Source organism: Triticum aestivum, chromosome 6D (genome assembly GCF_018294505.1).
Source record: "Triticum aestivum cultivar Chinese Spring chromosome 6D, IWGSC CS RefSeq v2.1, whole genome shotgun sequence".
In the NCBI taxonomy this organism is placed as follows: domain Eukaryota; kingdom Viridiplantae; phylum Streptophyta; class Magnoliopsida; order Poales; family Poaceae; genus Triticum; species Triticum aestivum.
Window position 1 is genome coordinate 392,719,922 of NC_057811.1, and position 18,105 is coordinate 392,738,026.

Here is an 18,105-nt window from a genome sequence, read left to right on the forward strand (position 1 = left end):
CATGATACTATACAAAACCTAGGGTGAGATAAATTAGTATTATCTTGAGTCATTCTCATTTGCTTCGTGGGTGAGATATATCAGTATTATCTTGAGTCATTCTCATGCTCACTATACATGTCTCTTCGTTACTGGTTTGTTCTTCTTTCTCGTTGACATATTCCAGCATCTCTGTGACCTAGCCACCTGTGTCTAGCCAGAAGATGATGAATGCCGTCACACTGAGAGGGCCCTAAGAATATCTCTCCATCATCGGAGGAGCAAATCCCACTTTTGAGTTATCTAGCCCCATTGTCAAACTTTCTGATGAACTTATAAGTTGTCGTTATGATCATTGTGTTATAGATGACGTTTGAGAAACCCCAAAGTCCATCGTACAGTAAGAAGAGAGGCGGCCGCGTATACGATTTCATCGTCCGCTATAAGTTAGCCTTCTAGTTTTTAAAATTTTGTTTTAATTAAACGGACGAAATATCATCCATCTTATGTAAATTATGTCAGAACTTTAGTGAATTCCGTCGCGTTTAATGAAATTTGTCCGAGTTATCCAAATTTGTTTTGAAATGGATGCGAGTATGGTTGGATAGCCGACTCCGCATCACTGTCGATACCATGTTTGTTTTGATGGTCAACGTTGGAGATGTCGTCAGGACTTAAAAGAAAATACATAGATATGATCGAAGGGCGGACACCGACACCATTTCTGCTTTTCTAATAGTTGGTGTGCGTATTAGCGGTCAACACCATAGATTAGCCCTAAGGATGACAATTTTATCCATGGGTACGGGTACCCGCATGGGCAGGGTATGGGCACACTTTTATACCCATGGGTAGTACCCATACCCTACCCGTTAAGTCATGGGTAGGGTACAGGTACAACCTTCTACCCGTAGGTATACCCATAGGCTGCCCGTATGTGAATTAATGTTAAGTTTTCATCAATTAATCATTAATTTGTCACGTGACTCGTCTACTCTTATTGAATTATGAGTATGTTGTGATTTCTAAATTTTGATAGGGGCCATTTACTCATCTTCCTGTTACCGAGCTGAGATAATTGATTTCTTTGTCAAATGTGCTATGAATGAGTGTAAAATTGTGAACAACTTATGTACTATTTGTTCTACCCGCTAGGTACCTAACGGGTACGGGTACCCGTCGGGTATGGGTATGGGTAAAATTTCATACCCGCGGGTACGGGTATGGGTAAAATTTTGTACCCACCTACTATACGGGTATGGATATGATATTGCTTTACCTGCCCATACCCTATCCATTGCCACCCTTAATTAGCCCCGGAAACACCGAATGAGCACGTATTTTGCAACGACGAATTCGACACCAGCCACCCCGCCCGTCACGTAAAAATGCCCTTTGAGGCGAAGAATGGACGGTCGAGACCCGCCCCAAAAGAACGTGTACATACACCGATCTAAAAGAGAGAGGGGAAAAGTATACGATTATACTTTCTTCCAGAGAGGAAAAGTAGTGCTCCACCGTATAAACAAACGATATGATTGAGCTACGCCACGGCGGTGCATCCTAGCTGACCATCCATCCATCCTTCATCCAAGGGCCCCAGAAGGGAAAAAGAAGAGGCGATATTCCAATTCTTCCCAGCCCACCCACTTGCACGTTCCGCACGCACCGCACGAGCCCATGTTCCGCATTTCCTTTCCCATTCACACACCACCCCACCCGGCCCCAACCAACCAGCCCCCGCGCCCGCCCGATCCCATCTGACCACCCCAAAGTCCAAACACGACTCTTCCGTCGATCCATTTTTTCTCCAAACAAACGGGCACACCGCACGCCAGCACTGCACGCCCCCTCCCATTCGCGGAAGCCGCTGTGCGGTGCGCGTCCGCCCGCAGCGGATCAGTAGAATGGAACGACTCGAAAGACCCGGCACGAGACGAACCTGCCCCCACCGCCGGAGACGCCGCCACCCGCGCGGCCCACCGCCGCAGATCCACCAACCCCGGACCGATCGACGGCCCAGATCCCGCACCCGCCCTACGGCGCGGGTACGCACGGGAAATGGCCGGGATCCCTCCGCACACCGCCAGCCGAGCACGCCGCGCCGTAACGGCCCCCGCGAGAACGACCCGACCCGCCCCGCTCCACGGGAGGGACGGGCGGGCGAAGATAAAGAGGCCCGCATCCCGCAAACCCTAGCCCCCTCGCATATATTCCCCCGCCCCGCAGCGCCTGGCCACCCCTCTCTCTCTCTCACCGCAAGACCGGAAGGAGCGGAGCCGCCGAGCCGGGAAGAGCCACCATCCCATCGCCTCCGTTTCCGAAGGGTGAGTTCCTCCGCGCATGGCCGCCCACCCCCCTCCTCTTCGTTCTCGGTAGTCTATTTCTGGCTTTGTGGCGAGCCGCGGCCGTCCGTGCTCGCGGCGTATATATAGATCTGCCTCCCCGTTGGTCGAGTAGATCCATTTGTGTTCGTTCCGGTTCGGTTCACCTCGGTCTGGCGCTAGTCTCGGGTCCTCGGTGATCAGATCCGTGCCTCCTTCCTCTCCGGTAAGGAGGATCTGTTGTTCGGTAACTCGCTGGTTCATTTGTTCGTCAGATCTCGTGTGTAGATGCCTGTTTTTTCCCGTCGTTTTGCACGATCCTAGTTTGTTTTCATCTGGATCGCGTTGGTGTTTTGGATCTCTGGATCCGGAAGCCGTTGTCCCCGTACGTGTAAGCTGGGGTGTGAGATAAAAGGTCTTCTTGTGCAATTAGATCCAGTCTTATTTTGTGCTATCTGATCTGTTGACCTGACGTAGAAATGGTGTTTTTTACTTGGATGTTGTGGCAATAGAAGCAGTTAATGTCTACAGATCCTGACCTGTTTGTTCGCCTTTGTTTGTTTAGATGCAAGTAGATTTCTGTTGCACATGACACGCACCAATTGAAAGCCGTGTCTTTGCTCATGATTAGGTAGATCTGTTGATGTCGTAGTGTGGGTTTTAGGCCTCATTAAGTTGTTTCTGTTAATGATGCACTTTGACTCGGTTGATCCACCTGGATTGAACCTAATTTCAGTTTAGCATTATGTGCTGATTGTGATTGCCATGTTTTTATTATCCCATTTGATTATTTTCAAGCGTCTCAACTAGGTTTTCTGTCAGCATGCAATACTACTCTGTTTATTAATTATGTTGCTAGCAGGGATTATCAGTAAATTTCTAAAATGAGTTCTTACAGATTAGGGCTAACCAAGTTGTAGAGATGGCTATGGTACAATTGTGTTATTATATATCTATATGAGATAGTACGGTTTACCTGATTTACTTTATTTCCTGGCCGTATGTTAGTTTATACACCGTTTCATTATTACATCAAGCTTGCTAACTTATACATTGGTTTGATTGTTGTTGCAGGTCAGAGATGGCGGACCGTGCTAACCACCCGTCTGTCATGCAGAAGTTTGGTGGACAGTTCCACCTTGCCTCCAGCTTCTCTGAGGGTGTTCGTGCTCGCAACATCTGCCCTTCTGTGCCATCCTATGAGAGGCGCTTCACCACAAGCAGCTACATGACTCAGAACCTTGGCATCAGTGTCCCAATGATGTCATCTTCTCCATTGTTTGCCAATGCACCCCCTGAGAAGAAAGGTGTCAAGAACTTTGCGATTGACTTCCTCATGGGAGGAGTGTCAGCTGCAGTTTCCAAGACTGCTGCAGCTCCTATTGAGCGTGTTAAGCTGCTTATCCAGAACCAGGATGAGATGATCAAGGCTGGCAGGCTCTCTGAGCCATACAAGGGTATTGGTGACTGCTTTGGGCGCACCATCAAGGATGAAGGCTTTGGCTCACTGTGGAGAGGAAACACTGCTAACGTCATCCGTTACTTCCCAACTCAGGTATCCATATGTTGTTGTTTTTGTTGTGCTTATTTTCATTAGCTTTCATGCTCACATGATGGTAATGGTGTATGTTGAATGCCTATTCTCAGTCTTTGAACTTCACATGAAATGTGGCATTTAACAATCTGGCTGTAATGTTATTTGTGATGATGCTCTTGATGGTAGTCTAATAAACATCTATCATCTGTTTGTCTTCTGTTTTTGAATGCCTAGTTTTACAGCTGATGCACTTTAGGAGATAGAATTGAATATCTCTATTGTATCCAGAAATTGTGGTTCAAATATTTCATTTCATACAGCTTATGCTAGTTTTATGTACCATTATTATTCTTTTGCTATTGTTTTCTTGTTCTAACTTGATCTAATTCATTTGTCTTTTTCCTAGGCTTTGAACTTTGCATTCAAGGATTACTTCAAGAGGATGTTCAACTTCAAGAAGGACAAGGATGGTTACTGGAAGTGGTTCGGTGGCAACCTTGCTTCTGGTGGTGCAGCTGGTGCTTCCTCGCTGTTCTTCGTGTACTCCCTTGACTATGCTAGGACAAGGCTGGCCAATGACGCAAAGGCATCCAAGGGTGGAGGTGAGAGGCAGTTCAATGGCCTGGTTGATGTCTACCGCAAGACTCTCAAGTCAGATGGTATTGCTGGGCTTTACCGTGGATTCAACATCTCCTGTGTTGGAATCATTGTCTACCGTGGTCTGTACTTTGGACTGTATGACTCTCTGAAGCCAGTTCTCCTCACTGGCACTCTCCAGGTTTGTTCTAGTACCTCGCAACATTCATTCTATTTACAAATTTCTCTAGTTTGTGTGGTGCCACTGACATTCTTGCAAACCTTTCACCTGTGTGCAGGACAACTTCTTTGCCAGCTTTGCTCTTGGTTGGTTGATCACCAACGGTGCAGGTCTTGCATCTTACCCCATTGACACCGTCCGCAGAAGGATGATGATGACCTCTGGAGAGGCTGTCAAGTACAAGAGCTCCTTGGATGCTTTCCAGCAGATCCTGGCGAAGGAGGGTGCCAAGTCCCTCTTCAAGGGTGCTGGTGCCAACATCCTCCGAGCCATTGCTGGTGCTGGTGTGCTCTCCGGCTATGATCAGCTCCAGATCCTCTTCTTCGGCAAGAAGTACGGCTCAGGCGGTGCCTAGACGGGAAGAAATGATGACGAACAAGAGAAGTCTGTTCCCAGTCCTGCCCTTCGAGGATCTGGCGAACTTTTATCTTTTTAACGTTGGAAGGCAATAATTTCTGTAGAGGGTGGATTTTCCCAACATTCGTTTTTGGTGGAGGCATCGAACTCCAGAGGTTGTCGTAGGTTGGCGGCAGCGTTCTCAAAACATTTACTATCATAGGGGTTGAGTTTGAGTCCGAGTATGTGCCCTGAATCGTTACTGGGCAATTTTCCTTAAATACATTGTCCTCGAATCCGACTGAGATTATTATGGTCCAAGTTTATTCTGTTGGTCTTGACATTCTATTTCTGTTTGCATTGTTTAGTTTGTAGAATCTGTTGCTTTGCCCTATGATTCTTGTTATACTCGTTTTGTTCGTGAGATGCCTATTATTCTCGTTAGTACTACCTCAGTTTTGAAATGTAGTGCATACAAGTCAAACCTCGCAAACTTTGATCAAATTTGTGGAGAAAAAACATTTACATTTAGATTTCATATAAATAGTAGTAAGTTTGAAAAGTTTTGACTTACAAAAACATTTGCAACACATGAGTTCTACCTTTGTATTCTTAGCTAGCAGATTATGCTTTTGATGGTTTTCTCTCTTCCTGTTTAACCTGTACATTTGAATATCTCTTACGAAAACAAGACGTGTACCATCTTTTGCTTCTCCATGCCATAAGTGATTTGAAAATGACCCATCTAAGTTAGCACCGAATTTAGGGCCATAGGGTTTGAAATCTATGGTAGTTTGATTCCCAGGATTGAATCCTATAGGATTTGTTCACAAGGCATCATCTTGAAAAAAATCATCTGTTTTTCTGTGACACGATCAAACAACATATTCAGGATTGAATCATTTGCAGAAACTCAAGCAGCCACTTCCACCTATCCTAGTATGTTTTTTTTTTTCTTGTGTTTTTACAATCCTGCAGATTAAAGAGCCCCTAGAGCATATTCAATAGACGGTCCATATGTAAAAATAACCAACTTTTAAAGCTTCGAGAGCAAAAAACGCTACTCCAACAGATGGTTTATATGTAAAAAGAACTACATCACCGCCTTCTGGAGATGTAAAATACAACACTTCGTGATGCAAATTTGCATTCACGAGATACATCTGATGTAAAACCGCAGCTGCCCGCGAAACCAACTCTAGTTCATTTCATTTCCCCGCCCACCCACGACCCGCCCGTCCGCCGCCGCAGCCGGTGGGCTGACCCATGTCATCGCCGCAGCCGGTGGGCTGACCCATGTCGTCGCCGCAGCGGCGAACTCGCCCTCCGCGACCGCGTCCATGCCGATGCCCCTCGCCCGTCGGCCTGGATTCGCGCCGCCCCGGCCGGTCGCCATCGCGCCGGTGGTTCCTACGAAGGCATGAGGCGGAGGCAAATGGTCGGCGAATCGTGGCCGAAAGTGCGGCTTGGCCGGCCAAAATCTCGAAGGCAGCCGCGGTGGCTCGGGCCGACGATTTGTAGCCACGGCCGGCGGCGTCCTCCAGCAGCCAAGGAGCCGTTCCTCGACCTCCGCCGTCGCCACCGCCGGCCGTGGAGGAAGATGTGGCCACGCCGACGACCACCACCTCCAACATGTTCGATGATATGTCGCAAAGGTAAAAAATTCTTTTGTGCTCTCGTTTGTTGTTTCAAATTGAATGTGATGTTGAATGTTTGTACGTCCAATTGTAGTCTTGATGATGAAGCTTTCATGCACGCGACAAATGTGGGAAATGATGATTGTGTCGCACGAGTATGTGTCACAAGAATATGAAACCCAATATGGTGACGACAATCTTGACATGGACGATGAGGGCTTTGTTGCGAAGGGAAGAAGTGAAAATTATACCAATGCGAGGATGTGTTGATATGCACCACATGGAAGAAAGTCTCTCAAGATGCATCCGTTGGAAGCGACCAAACGGTAAACACCTATTGGCAACGCATCAAGGATTACTTTGATGAGCGCAACACAAGTGGTCACTTCCGTTCGAGCGACTCTCTTCGCCAACGTTGGTCCACCATCAACGCCGAATGCCAAAAGTGGGCCGGTTGCTTGTCAAATGTTGTTCGCATGAACCCAAGTGGTTGCGGTGATAGTGACTTGGTAAATATTTCCTCTTCGTGCGTGCTTTCTCAAGTATTGGATTGTTCCACATTTTGATGATGACGTGTTGGTTGTTTTATTATAGAAAATGATTGCGCAAGGATTATTTCGAGTGAGGAACATGAAAGGCGAGAAGAAGAAGAAACAAGGAAAAGCTTTCACTTTTCATCATTGCTACAAAGAGCTTAAGGATGAGGAGAAGTGGAAAACTAGAGAGACTTTTGATGCTTCGAAGAAGAAGAGTGTGGTGATTGAGGATGAAGATGTCGCCGGTGAGGAAAGAAGGAGCCCCACTCCTCACTCCGCGACAAAATCTTATAGGCCCAATGGAAACAAGAAAGTGAAGAGAGCCAAGGCCAGAGACAATGATCTCAAGGAAGGATTTGATGCCATTGTCACGACAAGGAAAGAGTATGCTGAAGAAAAAGAATGTTGAAGCTCAAGGAAATAGTCGAGAGGAGTGAGGCCGAGTGGCGGAGGGCGGCGGCCGAGGAGAGGTTGGCGGCGACCGAGGAGAGGAAGGTGGACCTAGAGGAGAAAAAGGCCGCGGCCGAGCAGATGAAGATGGTCAAGGAGAAGGCACTCAAGTTTATGTTTATGGATACATCTACTCTTGATCCCAAGGCAAAGGCCTATGTTGAACTTTGTCGCGATGAAATGCTCATGAAGAAGCCAATGCTCATGAGGCAAATGATGATGGGAGGAGGCATGGGAGGTGCCATGGGAGGAGGCATGGGAGGTGCCATGGGTGGCTACATGAACATGATGGGAGGTGTCATGAATGGTGCATTTGGCGGAAACATGGGAGGTGGCTTCGGTGGCAACATAGAAGGTGGCTTTGGTGGCATGGGAGGTGGCTTCGGAGGCAACATGACCGGCATGGGAGGTGGCTTTGGTGGCAACATGATGGGTGGCTTCGGAGGTGACTATGGCGACAACATGAGTGTCGTTGGAGGTGGCTTCGTCGGCAACATGACCGGCATGGGAGGCAATGAAGGTGCTTCGGGTGCTCCTGGCAATGAGACTTCACCGTTTCATAACGTCGACAAAGAAGCCGGTGATGATGATGATCGTACCACGGTTTATAACGCCGGTGGTGTTGATGACTCGCATGAATGATATTCATGTGCATTTTAATTTGTAGAGCGAAAAACTTTGATTGAGACTATGCATTTATGGTAGAGGGATTTGAAACTATGATGATGACGATGCACTTTTGTTAGGGATTTGAAACCATGATGACGACGATGCACTTCTGTTAGGGATTTTAAATGATATTTTAACGCAAAACCGCGGCTGAACAGCAGCCGCGGCCAACGACCGGTTTTACATCTTCATTTTGGACCGTCTGTTGGAATTGCTCTTTTACATCTTCGTTTTGGATTATTTGTTGAAGTTGAGACTTTTTTGAAGATGTAAAAAATATTTTTTGGTGCTTCAAATTTTTACATCACCGATTTGAAGCATCAAAATATACATCATCTATTGAAGATGCTCCTAGTGGATTGGTTTTGGAAATTTGCATTTCGTGACATACATCTACGCGACTTGTTAGAACTTAAGCGGACCGAACCAAAGAGTTCACTCACGAAACGATGAAAAAAAGTGTGCAGCGGGGTGCCATGGCAGAGGACGCTTTGTCGCTGGTGCAGGTGTAAAACCGTGAACAATCTGACGAGCGCGGCTTCAGCTGCTACACGATGAGAGGATATCCAACGACCAGCGTGCCAAGAGCCCAACGCCCGCCACACGCTCCCACCCGGACCTCGGCGCCGCCCGGCCGACCCGAATGGCGACTCTCTCCGCCCCCTTGCTCCGTTCCCACCACCGTCACCTCCCCGTCCGCTCCTCGCCGCGCCGCTGCCGGACCGCCGCCTTCCCGCGCGGGTTCGTTCCCCTCGAACCCCTCTCCTCCCGTGGCCCCCCACGCACCGCCGTACGCTCCGCCTCGACCTCGGCAGCGGCACCGGAGGCCGCCGAGGCAACGGGAGGCGCGGCCCCGAGCGAAACGGCCGCGGAGGAGGTGGAGGCGCAGGCGCGCGTCGTGCTCCCCACCAACGAGTCCTCCGAGAACCTGCTGCGCATCCGCCACACCGTACTGCTCCTGCCCTCCATTTCCCTTCTTCCTCCGTGTTTCAACTGCCATAGTTGCAGTTGCTTCAGTCATTCATTTTCTTATCGTTCGATGCGTGTTGCTGACTTGATGTTGGCTGATTTCGTGTTCAGTTAGTCAGCTTTGTTACTGTCCCAACTGTAGCAGTGTTGGTTAATTTCTGTTGCATGGTTGCTCGCTGTTGCAGTGTGCCCATGTCATGGCCATGGCCGTCCAGAAGCTGTTCCCCGACTCCAAAGTGACCATAGGCCCCTGGATAGACAATGGCTTCTACTACGACTTCGACATGGAGCCCCTGACGGATAAGGACCTCAAGAAGATCAAGAAGGAGATGGTGAGCATTTGATCACGGATTGGATTTCTAAGTGTCGGGCGAGGGATTTAACTTGTTTACCATGGTATGTATGTTGGTAGGACCGAATCATTCGACGGAACCTTCCATTGGTGAGGGAGGAGGTGTCCAGGGAAGAGGCTCAAAAGAGGATCCAAGCACTTAACGAGCCATATAAGCTGGAGATTTTGGAGAGAATTAAGGAAGAACCCATCACAATTTATCACATTGGTAAATATTATTGTTCGGTATCAGCTTACTTGTCCGATGCCTGTTATTTGCTATTACTGAATACTGATTGGTGGATTTTATGTACTTACTGCTGAATTTATTGGGTCATGCAGGAGAAGAGTGGTGGGATCTGTGTGCTGGCCCTCATGTTGAGTCTACTGGCAAGATACAGAGAAAGGCTGTTGAGCTTGAGTCTGTTGCTGGTGCTTACTGGAGGGGTGATGAGAATAATCAAATGCTACAAAGGATATATGGGACTGCATGGGAGAGTGAAGATCAATTGAAGGCTTACATCCACTTCAAGGAGGAGGCCAAGCGCAGAGACCATCGGCGACTAGGTCAGGACCTTGATCTGTTCTCTATACAGGTATGATCTTACATTCTTACTTCTAACATTTACTTAAGGAACCATCTGATAGTAATCCCTTAGTAATTGAAGCATGGCCTTAACCTTCCTAGTGTCCGACAGTATCGGACTTCACCATTTTGTTGACCCCTAAAAGTTTGATGCCATCATGCTACCATTCATGCTTGCAAGGAAGTGACCAACAGATCCAACCAAAGTAATTAAATGATATACCACACCATGTGATATGAAGTGATCCCTTCACTCGTTATGGCCTAGCAGTGGTCTTATTTTGACAACACATCTGCATTCACAGATATTTGCTGTCACTGTCAATTCTAACAAAATTATCAATTTTATTACTTTGGCATTGGCATCCAGACCCGACCTCTGTAAATACCTTGCTATCTGTGCATATGTGATATGTTGTTTTTGTTAATAGTGATTGTAGCCGATGAACTTTTAACAGGAAGATGCTGGTGGGGGTTTAGTATTCTGGCATCCAAAAGGTGCTATCATCAGACACATTTTAGAAGATTCGTGGAAACAAACTCACCTGCAACGTGGTTATGATCTATTGTACACTCCGCATGTTGCGAAGGCTGATCTCTGGAAGATTAGCGGACATATAGATTTCTACAAAGAGAATATGTACAACCAAATGGATGTAGAAGATGAGCCATATCAACTTCGGCCCATGAATTGCCCTTACCACATCTTGGTATACAAGAGAAAGCTACAATCATACAGGGATTTACCCATCAGAGTGGCAGAGCTTGGAACTGTCTATAGATATGAGCTCTCTGGTGCTCTGCATGGGCTGTTCCGCGTAAGAGGGTTCACACAGGTAGTTCCTTGATTCCGAATTTGATTCTGTCTGATTGCATGACGATGTTTTCCTGTATTCTGCAACCACAAGATAAGTATTGAATGTTATGCAAGGTTTTGTGTTTTCTGAGATGGTATATGCTTTGTCGTACTTAGGCATTTGTTCTTTTCTAGAAGCGTTCTGCATTTTTTCTTCATTTTCTCTGGACTATTTTCCACATTGCTATCTTAACTAGCATGGATGCTTAAGTAAAGCCATCGTTCAGTAATTCCCTAGGCAGACCTTTTCTTGTGTCCTATTAAGAAAACGTGGAGGTCCCGACTCACAGTTCTGTATATTATATGATTTTGTTAAAATTATGCCCACTACTCTGACATTACTAACATGTGTTGTTCTAGGTGCCTGCAACAAGTTTTAGACCATACAAATATCTGTCAAATGTTCATTGTAAAAATGTATAAAATATGTTTATTATGCAGGATGATGCCCACATATTTTGTCTCGAAGACCAGATAAAAGATGAAATTAGAGGAGTTCTTGATTTAACTGAAGAAATACTGGGGCAGTTTGGCTTCCGGAATTATGAGGTAAACCTTTCAACCAGGCCAGAAAAATCTGTTGGCAGTGACGACATATGGGAAAAGGCAACAATTGCTCTGAAAGATGCGCTAGATGATAAAGGTTGGGGATACACGGTTGATGAAGGGGGAGGTGCTTTCTATGGTCCAAAAATTGATTTGAAAATTGAGGACGCTCTTGGAAGAAAATGGCAATGTTCCACTGTGCAGGTAAGTTATATATTTTTCTACGAAGAATAAGCAAATTTTGTGGATTCTTTGAGGGAAAAGGGCATATAACATCATTCGATTTTCTTATATTTTAGGTTGACTTCAATTTGCCTGAACGGTTTGACATCACTTATGTTGACTCGCATACTGAGAAGAAACGGCCTATCATGATTCATAGAGCCATCCTTGGGTCTTTGGAGCGCTTTTTTGGCATCCTCATTGAAAACTACGCTGGTGATTTTCCACTTTGGCTTGCTCCAACCCAAGCTCGTATTCTACCTGTCACAAACAATGAGGTTTGCTCCCTTTACCTTGCATTAGTTTCACTTGTTAAACCAATATTTTTACCTTGTACTGTGGTAGATTTGTGCAAAGTAAAAAAGGTACTGTATATCTAGGTGACCCTAGGCAGGACAGCAACATCCTTTTATTTGTTATTTGCACGGCACACACATATCAGATGCTTGATTTTGTTAGCACCTCTTACGAAGCCATGGCATCTTCCTTTCATGTTTTCAGCTGCAGTACTGTAATGAGGTGGCTTCAGAACTGAAATCGAGAGGTATCCGCGCCGAGGTATGCCACGGCGAACGTCTGCCGAAGTTAATCAGAAACGCCGAAACACAAAAGGTGCCGCTCATGGCGGTCGTTGGCCCCAAGGAAGTCGAAGCTAGGACTCTCACCATCAGGTCCAGGCATAACGGGGAGATGGGCACCATGCCCGTCGACGATTTCATCAGCAAAATCCAATCGGCCGTTGCTGAAAAATCTTCGCTGTAGATACCCCAGTCTATTAAACTCCAGTTCATATTGTAGAGCACTAGACCTTCTGCTGCACATACACCGTACAGGAGCGCCTCCGACGAAACTGAGCGACGGAGGTCCAACAATTTTGTGCAGAACTGCCATCACCACATTATACTCCAGTCAGGAACAGAAGCCCAACATTCTTCATTGTACATAATTTGTGACCACATTTCAGTGCAAGTTTTCAGCTTGATTGCAATCTGCATTGCACTGCACATCATTGACATGTCGTGTCATGAATCTCCAGACTCCAGGCAGCGGTGGGCTTGATTTGACCGGCCCCTGTCACTGGGCTGTGGGCTAAACCCACTCAGCAGGATGGATGCGCGGGCGTATTTTCTGCGTTGTTTGCCTGGTCGGCAGACAAACTGTAATGGCCACTTGCTGCTGCAGAGCGAGCAATTGTGTGCGGTGCTGAGTCGTGAAGTCGTGCCGCCGAGATGAATTGGTCTGTCTGCGCCTGTGAGGCGGGGGACCCGACCCGACCCGATTGATTGGGGCATCGCTCGCTGCGGGTGGGACGGCGTCGTGCGGATCTATGATTGGAGCGTGATGGACGGACCAAATTTTACCGGGCAAGTCGACAACACCTGGGACAAAAACCTGCAGGCTGGAGGACACTGGGATAGGTAACTTCTCCACCCCCGTCCCAGATCAGATCTTCACTTACCCCGCGACGTCAGTAAAAGATCTAGCAGCAGCATAAAGTGGTGGGACCACGTAGCAGAGGAGCGCATCCTCATACACAACACAAGAAATAACTCAATTTTACAGAGCCGTCATCTTCCTGGGCGGAAAGGGTGGAGAAACGTGGATTACCCCTAAAGCCTTTGCAGCTATTTGTAATTCGCGATTTATAATTATGAAGCGTGGCACTTCTAATGCCAGGATTGCTATGGGGAAAATTAATTGCGTAAGAAATGAAGTACTATTATTAAATTAAAAGCCCACATCGAATTGAGCAAGTTTGCTGGGTTTGCCAGCTTACAAATCATGCGCGGCACCATTTTTCGGTTGCATTCACAGCAATGTCTTTTTTCTTTGAGAAACACAACAATGATCTGTGAGATACGGAAAAGAAAAAAGGCCCATTAATCTGCACTAACTCGACTACATCTTTTTTTAGCAGGAACTCGACTCTATCTACGAGCAGGGGTTCTCACACACATGATCATGATCAATCAGCAATAAAACGTCCCAACTAACGCTCGTACAGTTGTACCAGCGCGTGCCGTGCCGCGAGCGGGAGGGCTTCTTCAGTCGTGACCATCACGTCGTCTCCACCACTCCCCTCCCCTGGTCTCCTCCTCCCTCCCACCACCACCACCCTCGCTCGCGCAGTGGAATTAAAACCTCCTTATCCTCTCTGGCGCGCTGCTGCCATTGCATTGCTAGCTGCCTGGATCCAACCGTCCCGTCCCTCACCCCTTGGCTCTCTCCCTCTGATCCGCGCGCTCTCTTTTTGGAGCCTTGCGCCGCGCCCCTTTCCCCCTGTCCGAATCCGCTTCGACGTTCCTCCTCTACCAGCGCGTTCTCTCCTTTTGGTGCCCCCCAGCGAGCTCTCGGTGCCCGTGCCGCCTCCATCCACCGTCCGCGCCTTTTTGCCACGCTCTCCTCTTTTTGTCTCCACCTTCTTGGCTAGCCGTTGAAGGGGCAGCCATTGTTGCGCGGCTGGTGAGGTGAGTTGAGGATGTCGTCGGCGGTGGAAGCCATCTCCTGCTCCAAGGTCGCCGACATGGCCGCGGCCGGGCCTGCGGAGGCCAAGGAGTGCGCGGCGGCGGTGGCGGAGCACGGCAACGGCAACGGCGGGGCCGGGGACGCCGCGGCGACGAACGGGAAGAAGTGCGGCGGCGACGTCGCGGCGGCGCCGCATTGCGGCAAGGGCGAGCTGGAGGAGGAAGACGAGGACGGCGAGAAGGTCCCCGAGCACATCGACCTCGGCCCCATCCTCAGCATCAAGGACCAGCTCGAGAAGGACAAGGTAATATGTCAGCATGCGCCGCATTCTCGCACCATCGCGCGCCTGAATTCTTCTTCTAGCTGCCTGCCGCCGACCGATGGATGGATCGATTGATGCGTCTCCTTTCTCCGTGACATTGTTACAGGACGACGAGAGCCTGAGGAGGTGGAAGGAGCAGCTGCTCGGCAGCGTGGATTTGAACTCCGTGGGAGGTAAACAACTTCTTCAACCATGCAACAACTTCTCGGCCGGCCAAATCGATAATTGCTTGCGTTCAATTGTCTCGTCCTCGTGAATCCTGCGTGATGGCGGGCACCACCACCACCAGTACGTGTACGTAGGACACCAGCACTTGCGCAGTTTGGCATGTGAGCACCGCCGTGTTCCGTCGTCAACACGCACGGCCCCGTGAAACCACCCGTTGCTTTCCGTGCTTAATTATAGAGCGTTTTTACGACTCCGTCTGTGCACCGGCCGGCCGGCCAGTACTCAACAGGAGAACTGGAGCGGAGAAAATTTTAAAAGGTGGTGGGCTCCGTTGGCTAGGTCGTCCGGCCTTGTCCTTCCGTGCTAATCATTTCGTAGGAAAAAAACAGACACATGGAGCCCCCGTTTTCTCGAATGCACTGGTCTGGTCGGTCCCCGTACGTTGCCGTGCATGGTTGAACTATTGTGCCTTCGCCATTGACGGATATGCATTCAGAATTTTCAGACTTCGGATTCAGGGTAGTAGTACTGATATATGAGTAGTGCCTTGTTGCTATCCTGAAAGTGATGTATCCCGGGAATAATGCATGATTTGTCGTGGTGATAGCTAAGTCTTTGCGACTTTTGGTCCGATTATGCCCAGCACGTCTTGCAGGGCATAATTGAGGGAAGGCAACCTTATTTTTGTCTAACAGCATAAACCGTTAAGAACGTTCATGTTTTAGGAAGGCATTTCTTCCATCAGAATTTAGAATTCAAAACGATCCGTTATTTGATTGGCGTCACATTTTGATGTGAGATTCGAATGCACGGTGATTGATTGACTGATTGGTGCAGAGACGCTGGAGCCGGACGTGAAGATTATGAGCCTGTCCATCCAGTCCCCCGGGCGGCCGGACATCTTCCTGCCGCTGCCGGTGGAGCCCAGCAGCGGCAAGGGGGTGTGGTTCACCCTCAAGGAAGGCTCCCCGTACAAGCTCAAGTTCACCTTCTCCGTCAGCAACAACATCGTCTCCGGCCTCCGCTACACCAACACCGTCTGGAAGACCGGCATCAAAGGTGCAGTAGGGAAAGCCAAACCAATGAAACCGATCGACGAGTTAACGAATTGTGTGCTGGGTTGCTCATACTGTGATGGTTTGCTGGTGTAGTTGACAGCACAAAGGAGATGCTGGGCACGTTCAGCCCGCAGCCGGAGCCGTACGCGTACGTGACGCCGGAGGAGACCACGCCGTCCGGGATGTTCGCCCGGGGATCCTACTCTGCCAAGACCAAGGTAACTAAACGACGAAACTAATTGTTCAGAGATGCGCATGCTAACTGCTTCAGGATTCAGAGGTCTGACGGTTGAACGTTTCTCTTGATCTTTGGCAGTTCCTGGACGACGACCGGAAGTGCTACCTGCAGATCAATTACACCTTCGACATACGCCGGGAGTGGCCGTCGTCAGGCTGAGTCCGACCTGTGTGGCCGCCGTGTAGAAGTGATACGTGCCTGCCTGCCTGCCTGCCTGGGTTACTACTGTTGCCGTTGAAGCAGATCGGTCTTTGTTTCGCTTGCGTTTTACTACCTGTTTTTCGTGGTTGCCCTTAGGGCTCTTGTTTCCTGTGGTGCGTCCGTGCGTGTAAATTGGTTCGGTTTATGTGTAATGCCAGTGCGTCCCCGTGTCTGTGTGTGTGAGAGAGCGCTTTGCCAGGGTCTGTTTTGAAGAACGAGCTGTAATGTTGAGTTCATGTAATGCACCGGAGCAATGCAGCTGCACGCACTTCGTGTAATGCTCGAGAAAGAAAGGATTATTTGCCACTCACTTTCTCAAGGTTGGAATTCATCTTCTGACCAGCGGCTTTTGTTTGTCATGTGTAAGTGGGATTGTTTTGGCTTCGGACTTAGTGGAGTAAGTTGCTAATTGCCTAACTTCCACATGGACATGGTGGTGCAAACACCGGGGACCGGCCGGTTTGTGTGCCCGACGGATGCAGTGAACCAAGAGCAACATTATACTGGCCGAGAAATCACCTACAGCTGAATCGATGGCGCGTCGGGTGTGCTCGCCCATTGGCGCACACATGGATCGATGGCTCCACGAGCCTACTACGATTTCTGCTCTCTATCGCCTCTCTTTTTCACTAAGAGCGGTTTGAAAAATGTTCACAAAGTAGAAAATTTGTTGGCGAAATTAAAAATTGTTCATGAATTTGAAAAAGGGGTCACAAAATAATAAATAAAATCATGATTTTTTAAAAGTTTGTAATGTTCAAAAACAATTGGGTTCGAATCAATGTTCATGAATTTACAAAATGTTTGTGACATCCAAAAAATGTTCATGAATTGAAAAAATGTTCACGGAATTAAATAATGTTGCCGGATTCAAGAAAATGTTCACAGAATCAAAACTTGTTCATAAATCTGAAAAATATTCCCGAATACGAAATACATCTAGGGAATTAAAACATTATTGTGAATTCAAAAAAAATTGTGAATATGAAAATTGTTCATGAATTTGGAATTATTTTTCTGGATTCAAGAACATGTTCGTGAATTCAAAATTTAATTTTGAAGTCATAAATTAAAAATTAATTCAGGAATAAGATTAATATTCATGAATTCAGAAAACTATTCGCAAATTCAAAAATTATTTAGGAATTTAAAAAATGGTCATATAAATACAAATAATGAAAAAACCAGAAGGAAACCAAAATAAGCTATGGAGAACACAAAAAGAAAAACAAATAGAAAAAAACCAGTGAAGCACAAAGAAAAATTGAAAATAGAAGAAAACCGGAAACAACAAATGGAAAAAAGAAGAAGCCCATAAACATAAAGAAAAACGAAAAACCGGTGAAAACACAAAGAACAAACGAATAAAATACCGGAAAAAACCAGTGTGAAAACACATGGAAGCTTCCCAATATAAGCCTAGAAGGTTCCAAAATTGTTCCTGCATAGAACAAACGCTTCACACTTCCCAAATTCAAAAATTATTCAGGAATTAGAAAAAGTTCATGAAAAAATGTTCGCTCATATCATACCCTACGTAACAAGCGAGTGCTATGATACGTATCACTATAAGATATACATATCATTTGTGATTGTTATATCTCGCTTGCTGCAACACCACTGTTGCAGCACTCGCCTACCCGCTCTTTTGAGTGGGCCGGCCGAACAGGGGTTGGTTGCGAGCGGTTTTTGGCGCACTGGTTTTTAGAACCTTTAGTTTGGATCTGCGATGATTTTGATGGTTTCTTTTTCTTTTTCTCTTTTCTTTGTGTTTTCCTTAAATCATTTTTTCATCTTTTTTTCTTTTTTCACCCTTTTGTCTATCCTTTTCAAATTCATGAATTGATTTAATCCTCT

At 47.2% G+C, this 18,105-nt stretch overlaps 2 protein-coding genes across 4 annotated transcripts; both read left to right on the forward strand.

The window, feature by feature from the left end:
* The first annotated feature begins 2,060 nt into the window (after positions 1 to 2,060).
* LOC123145311 (ADP,ATP carrier protein 1, mitochondrial-like) lies at positions 2,061 to 5,336 on the forward strand. 2 transcript variants are annotated; one of them, XM_044564688.1, is made up of 4 exons: positions 2,061 to 2,306; positions 3,378 to 3,858; positions 4,247 to 4,618; positions 4,716 to 5,336. In XM_044564688.1, the coding sequence occupies exons 2-4, from the start codon at positions 3,385 to 3,387 to the stop codon at positions 5,010 to 5,012; spliced, it is 1,143 nt and encodes a 380-aa protein (XP_044420623.1). In that variant the 5' UTR covers positions 2,061 to 2,306; positions 3,378 to 3,384; the 3' UTR covers positions 5,013 to 5,336. The 2 variants fall into 2 exon arrangements, with proteins under 2 accessions (XP_044420623.1, XP_044420624.1); XM_044564689.1 differs by having other exon boundaries at positions 2,194 to 2,529.
* Positions 5,337 to 6,625: 1,289 nt separating this feature from the next.
* On the forward strand, positions 6,626 to 16,558 carry LOC123145308 (threonine--tRNA ligase, chloroplastic/mitochondrial 2). Of its 2 annotated transcripts, XM_044564686.1 has the most exons (18): positions 6,626 to 6,648; positions 6,725 to 6,785; positions 7,225 to 7,411; positions 7,591 to 8,219; positions 9,440 to 9,586; positions 9,667 to 9,814; positions 9,928 to 10,181; positions 10,630 to 11,007; positions 11,469 to 11,777; positions 11,873 to 12,073; positions 12,297 to 12,466; positions 13,052 to 13,213; positions 13,359 to 13,497; positions 14,467 to 14,565; positions 14,690 to 14,756; positions 15,589 to 15,810; positions 15,903 to 16,027; positions 16,126 to 16,558. In XM_044564686.1, exons 1-18 carry the CDS (start codon positions 6,626 to 6,628, stop codon positions 16,204 to 16,206), a joined length of 3,402 nt encoding a protein of 1,133 aa, XP_044420621.1. In that variant the 3' UTR covers positions 16,207 to 16,558. The 2 variants fall into 2 exon arrangements, with proteins under 2 accessions (XP_044420621.1, XP_044420622.1); XM_044564687.1 differs by lacking the exons at positions 6,626 to 6,648; positions 6,725 to 6,785; positions 7,225 to 7,411; ... (6 more) ...; positions 15,903 to 16,027; positions 16,126 to 16,558 and adding an exon at positions 8,845 to 9,234 and having other exon boundaries at positions 12,297 to 12,804.
* Positions 16,559 to 18,105: the final 1,547 nt, after the last annotated feature.

What these genes read in the sequence shown, in the direction of transcription:
- LOC123145311 (XM_044564688.1), top strand. Translation starts at nt 3,385, where the DNA reads ATGGCGGACCGTGCTAACCACCCGTCTGTCATGCAGAAGTTTGGTGGA. An exon ending in TCCGTTACTTCCCAACTCAG is followed by an intron (nt 3,859 to 4,246) that starts GTATCCATATGT and finishes TCTTTTTCCTAG; the next exon opens with GCTTTGAACTTTGCATTCAA. An exon ending in TCCTCACTGGCACTCTCCAG is followed by an intron (nt 4,619 to 4,715) that starts GTTTGTTCTAGT and finishes ACCTGTGTGCAG; the next exon opens with GACAACTTCTTTGCCAGCTT.
- LOC123145308 (XM_044564686.1), top strand. Translation starts at nt 6,626, where the DNA reads ATGTTCGATGATATGTCGCAAAG. An exon ending in CTATGGGGAAAATTAATTGC is followed by an intron (nt 13,498 to 14,466) that starts GTAAGAAATGAA and finishes CATTGCGGCAAG; the next exon opens with GGCGAGCTGGAGGAGGAAGA. An exon ending in ACCAGCTCGAGAAGGACAAG is followed by an intron (nt 14,566 to 14,689) that starts GTAATATGTCAG and finishes ACATTGTTACAG; the next exon opens with GACGACGAGAGCCTGAGGAG.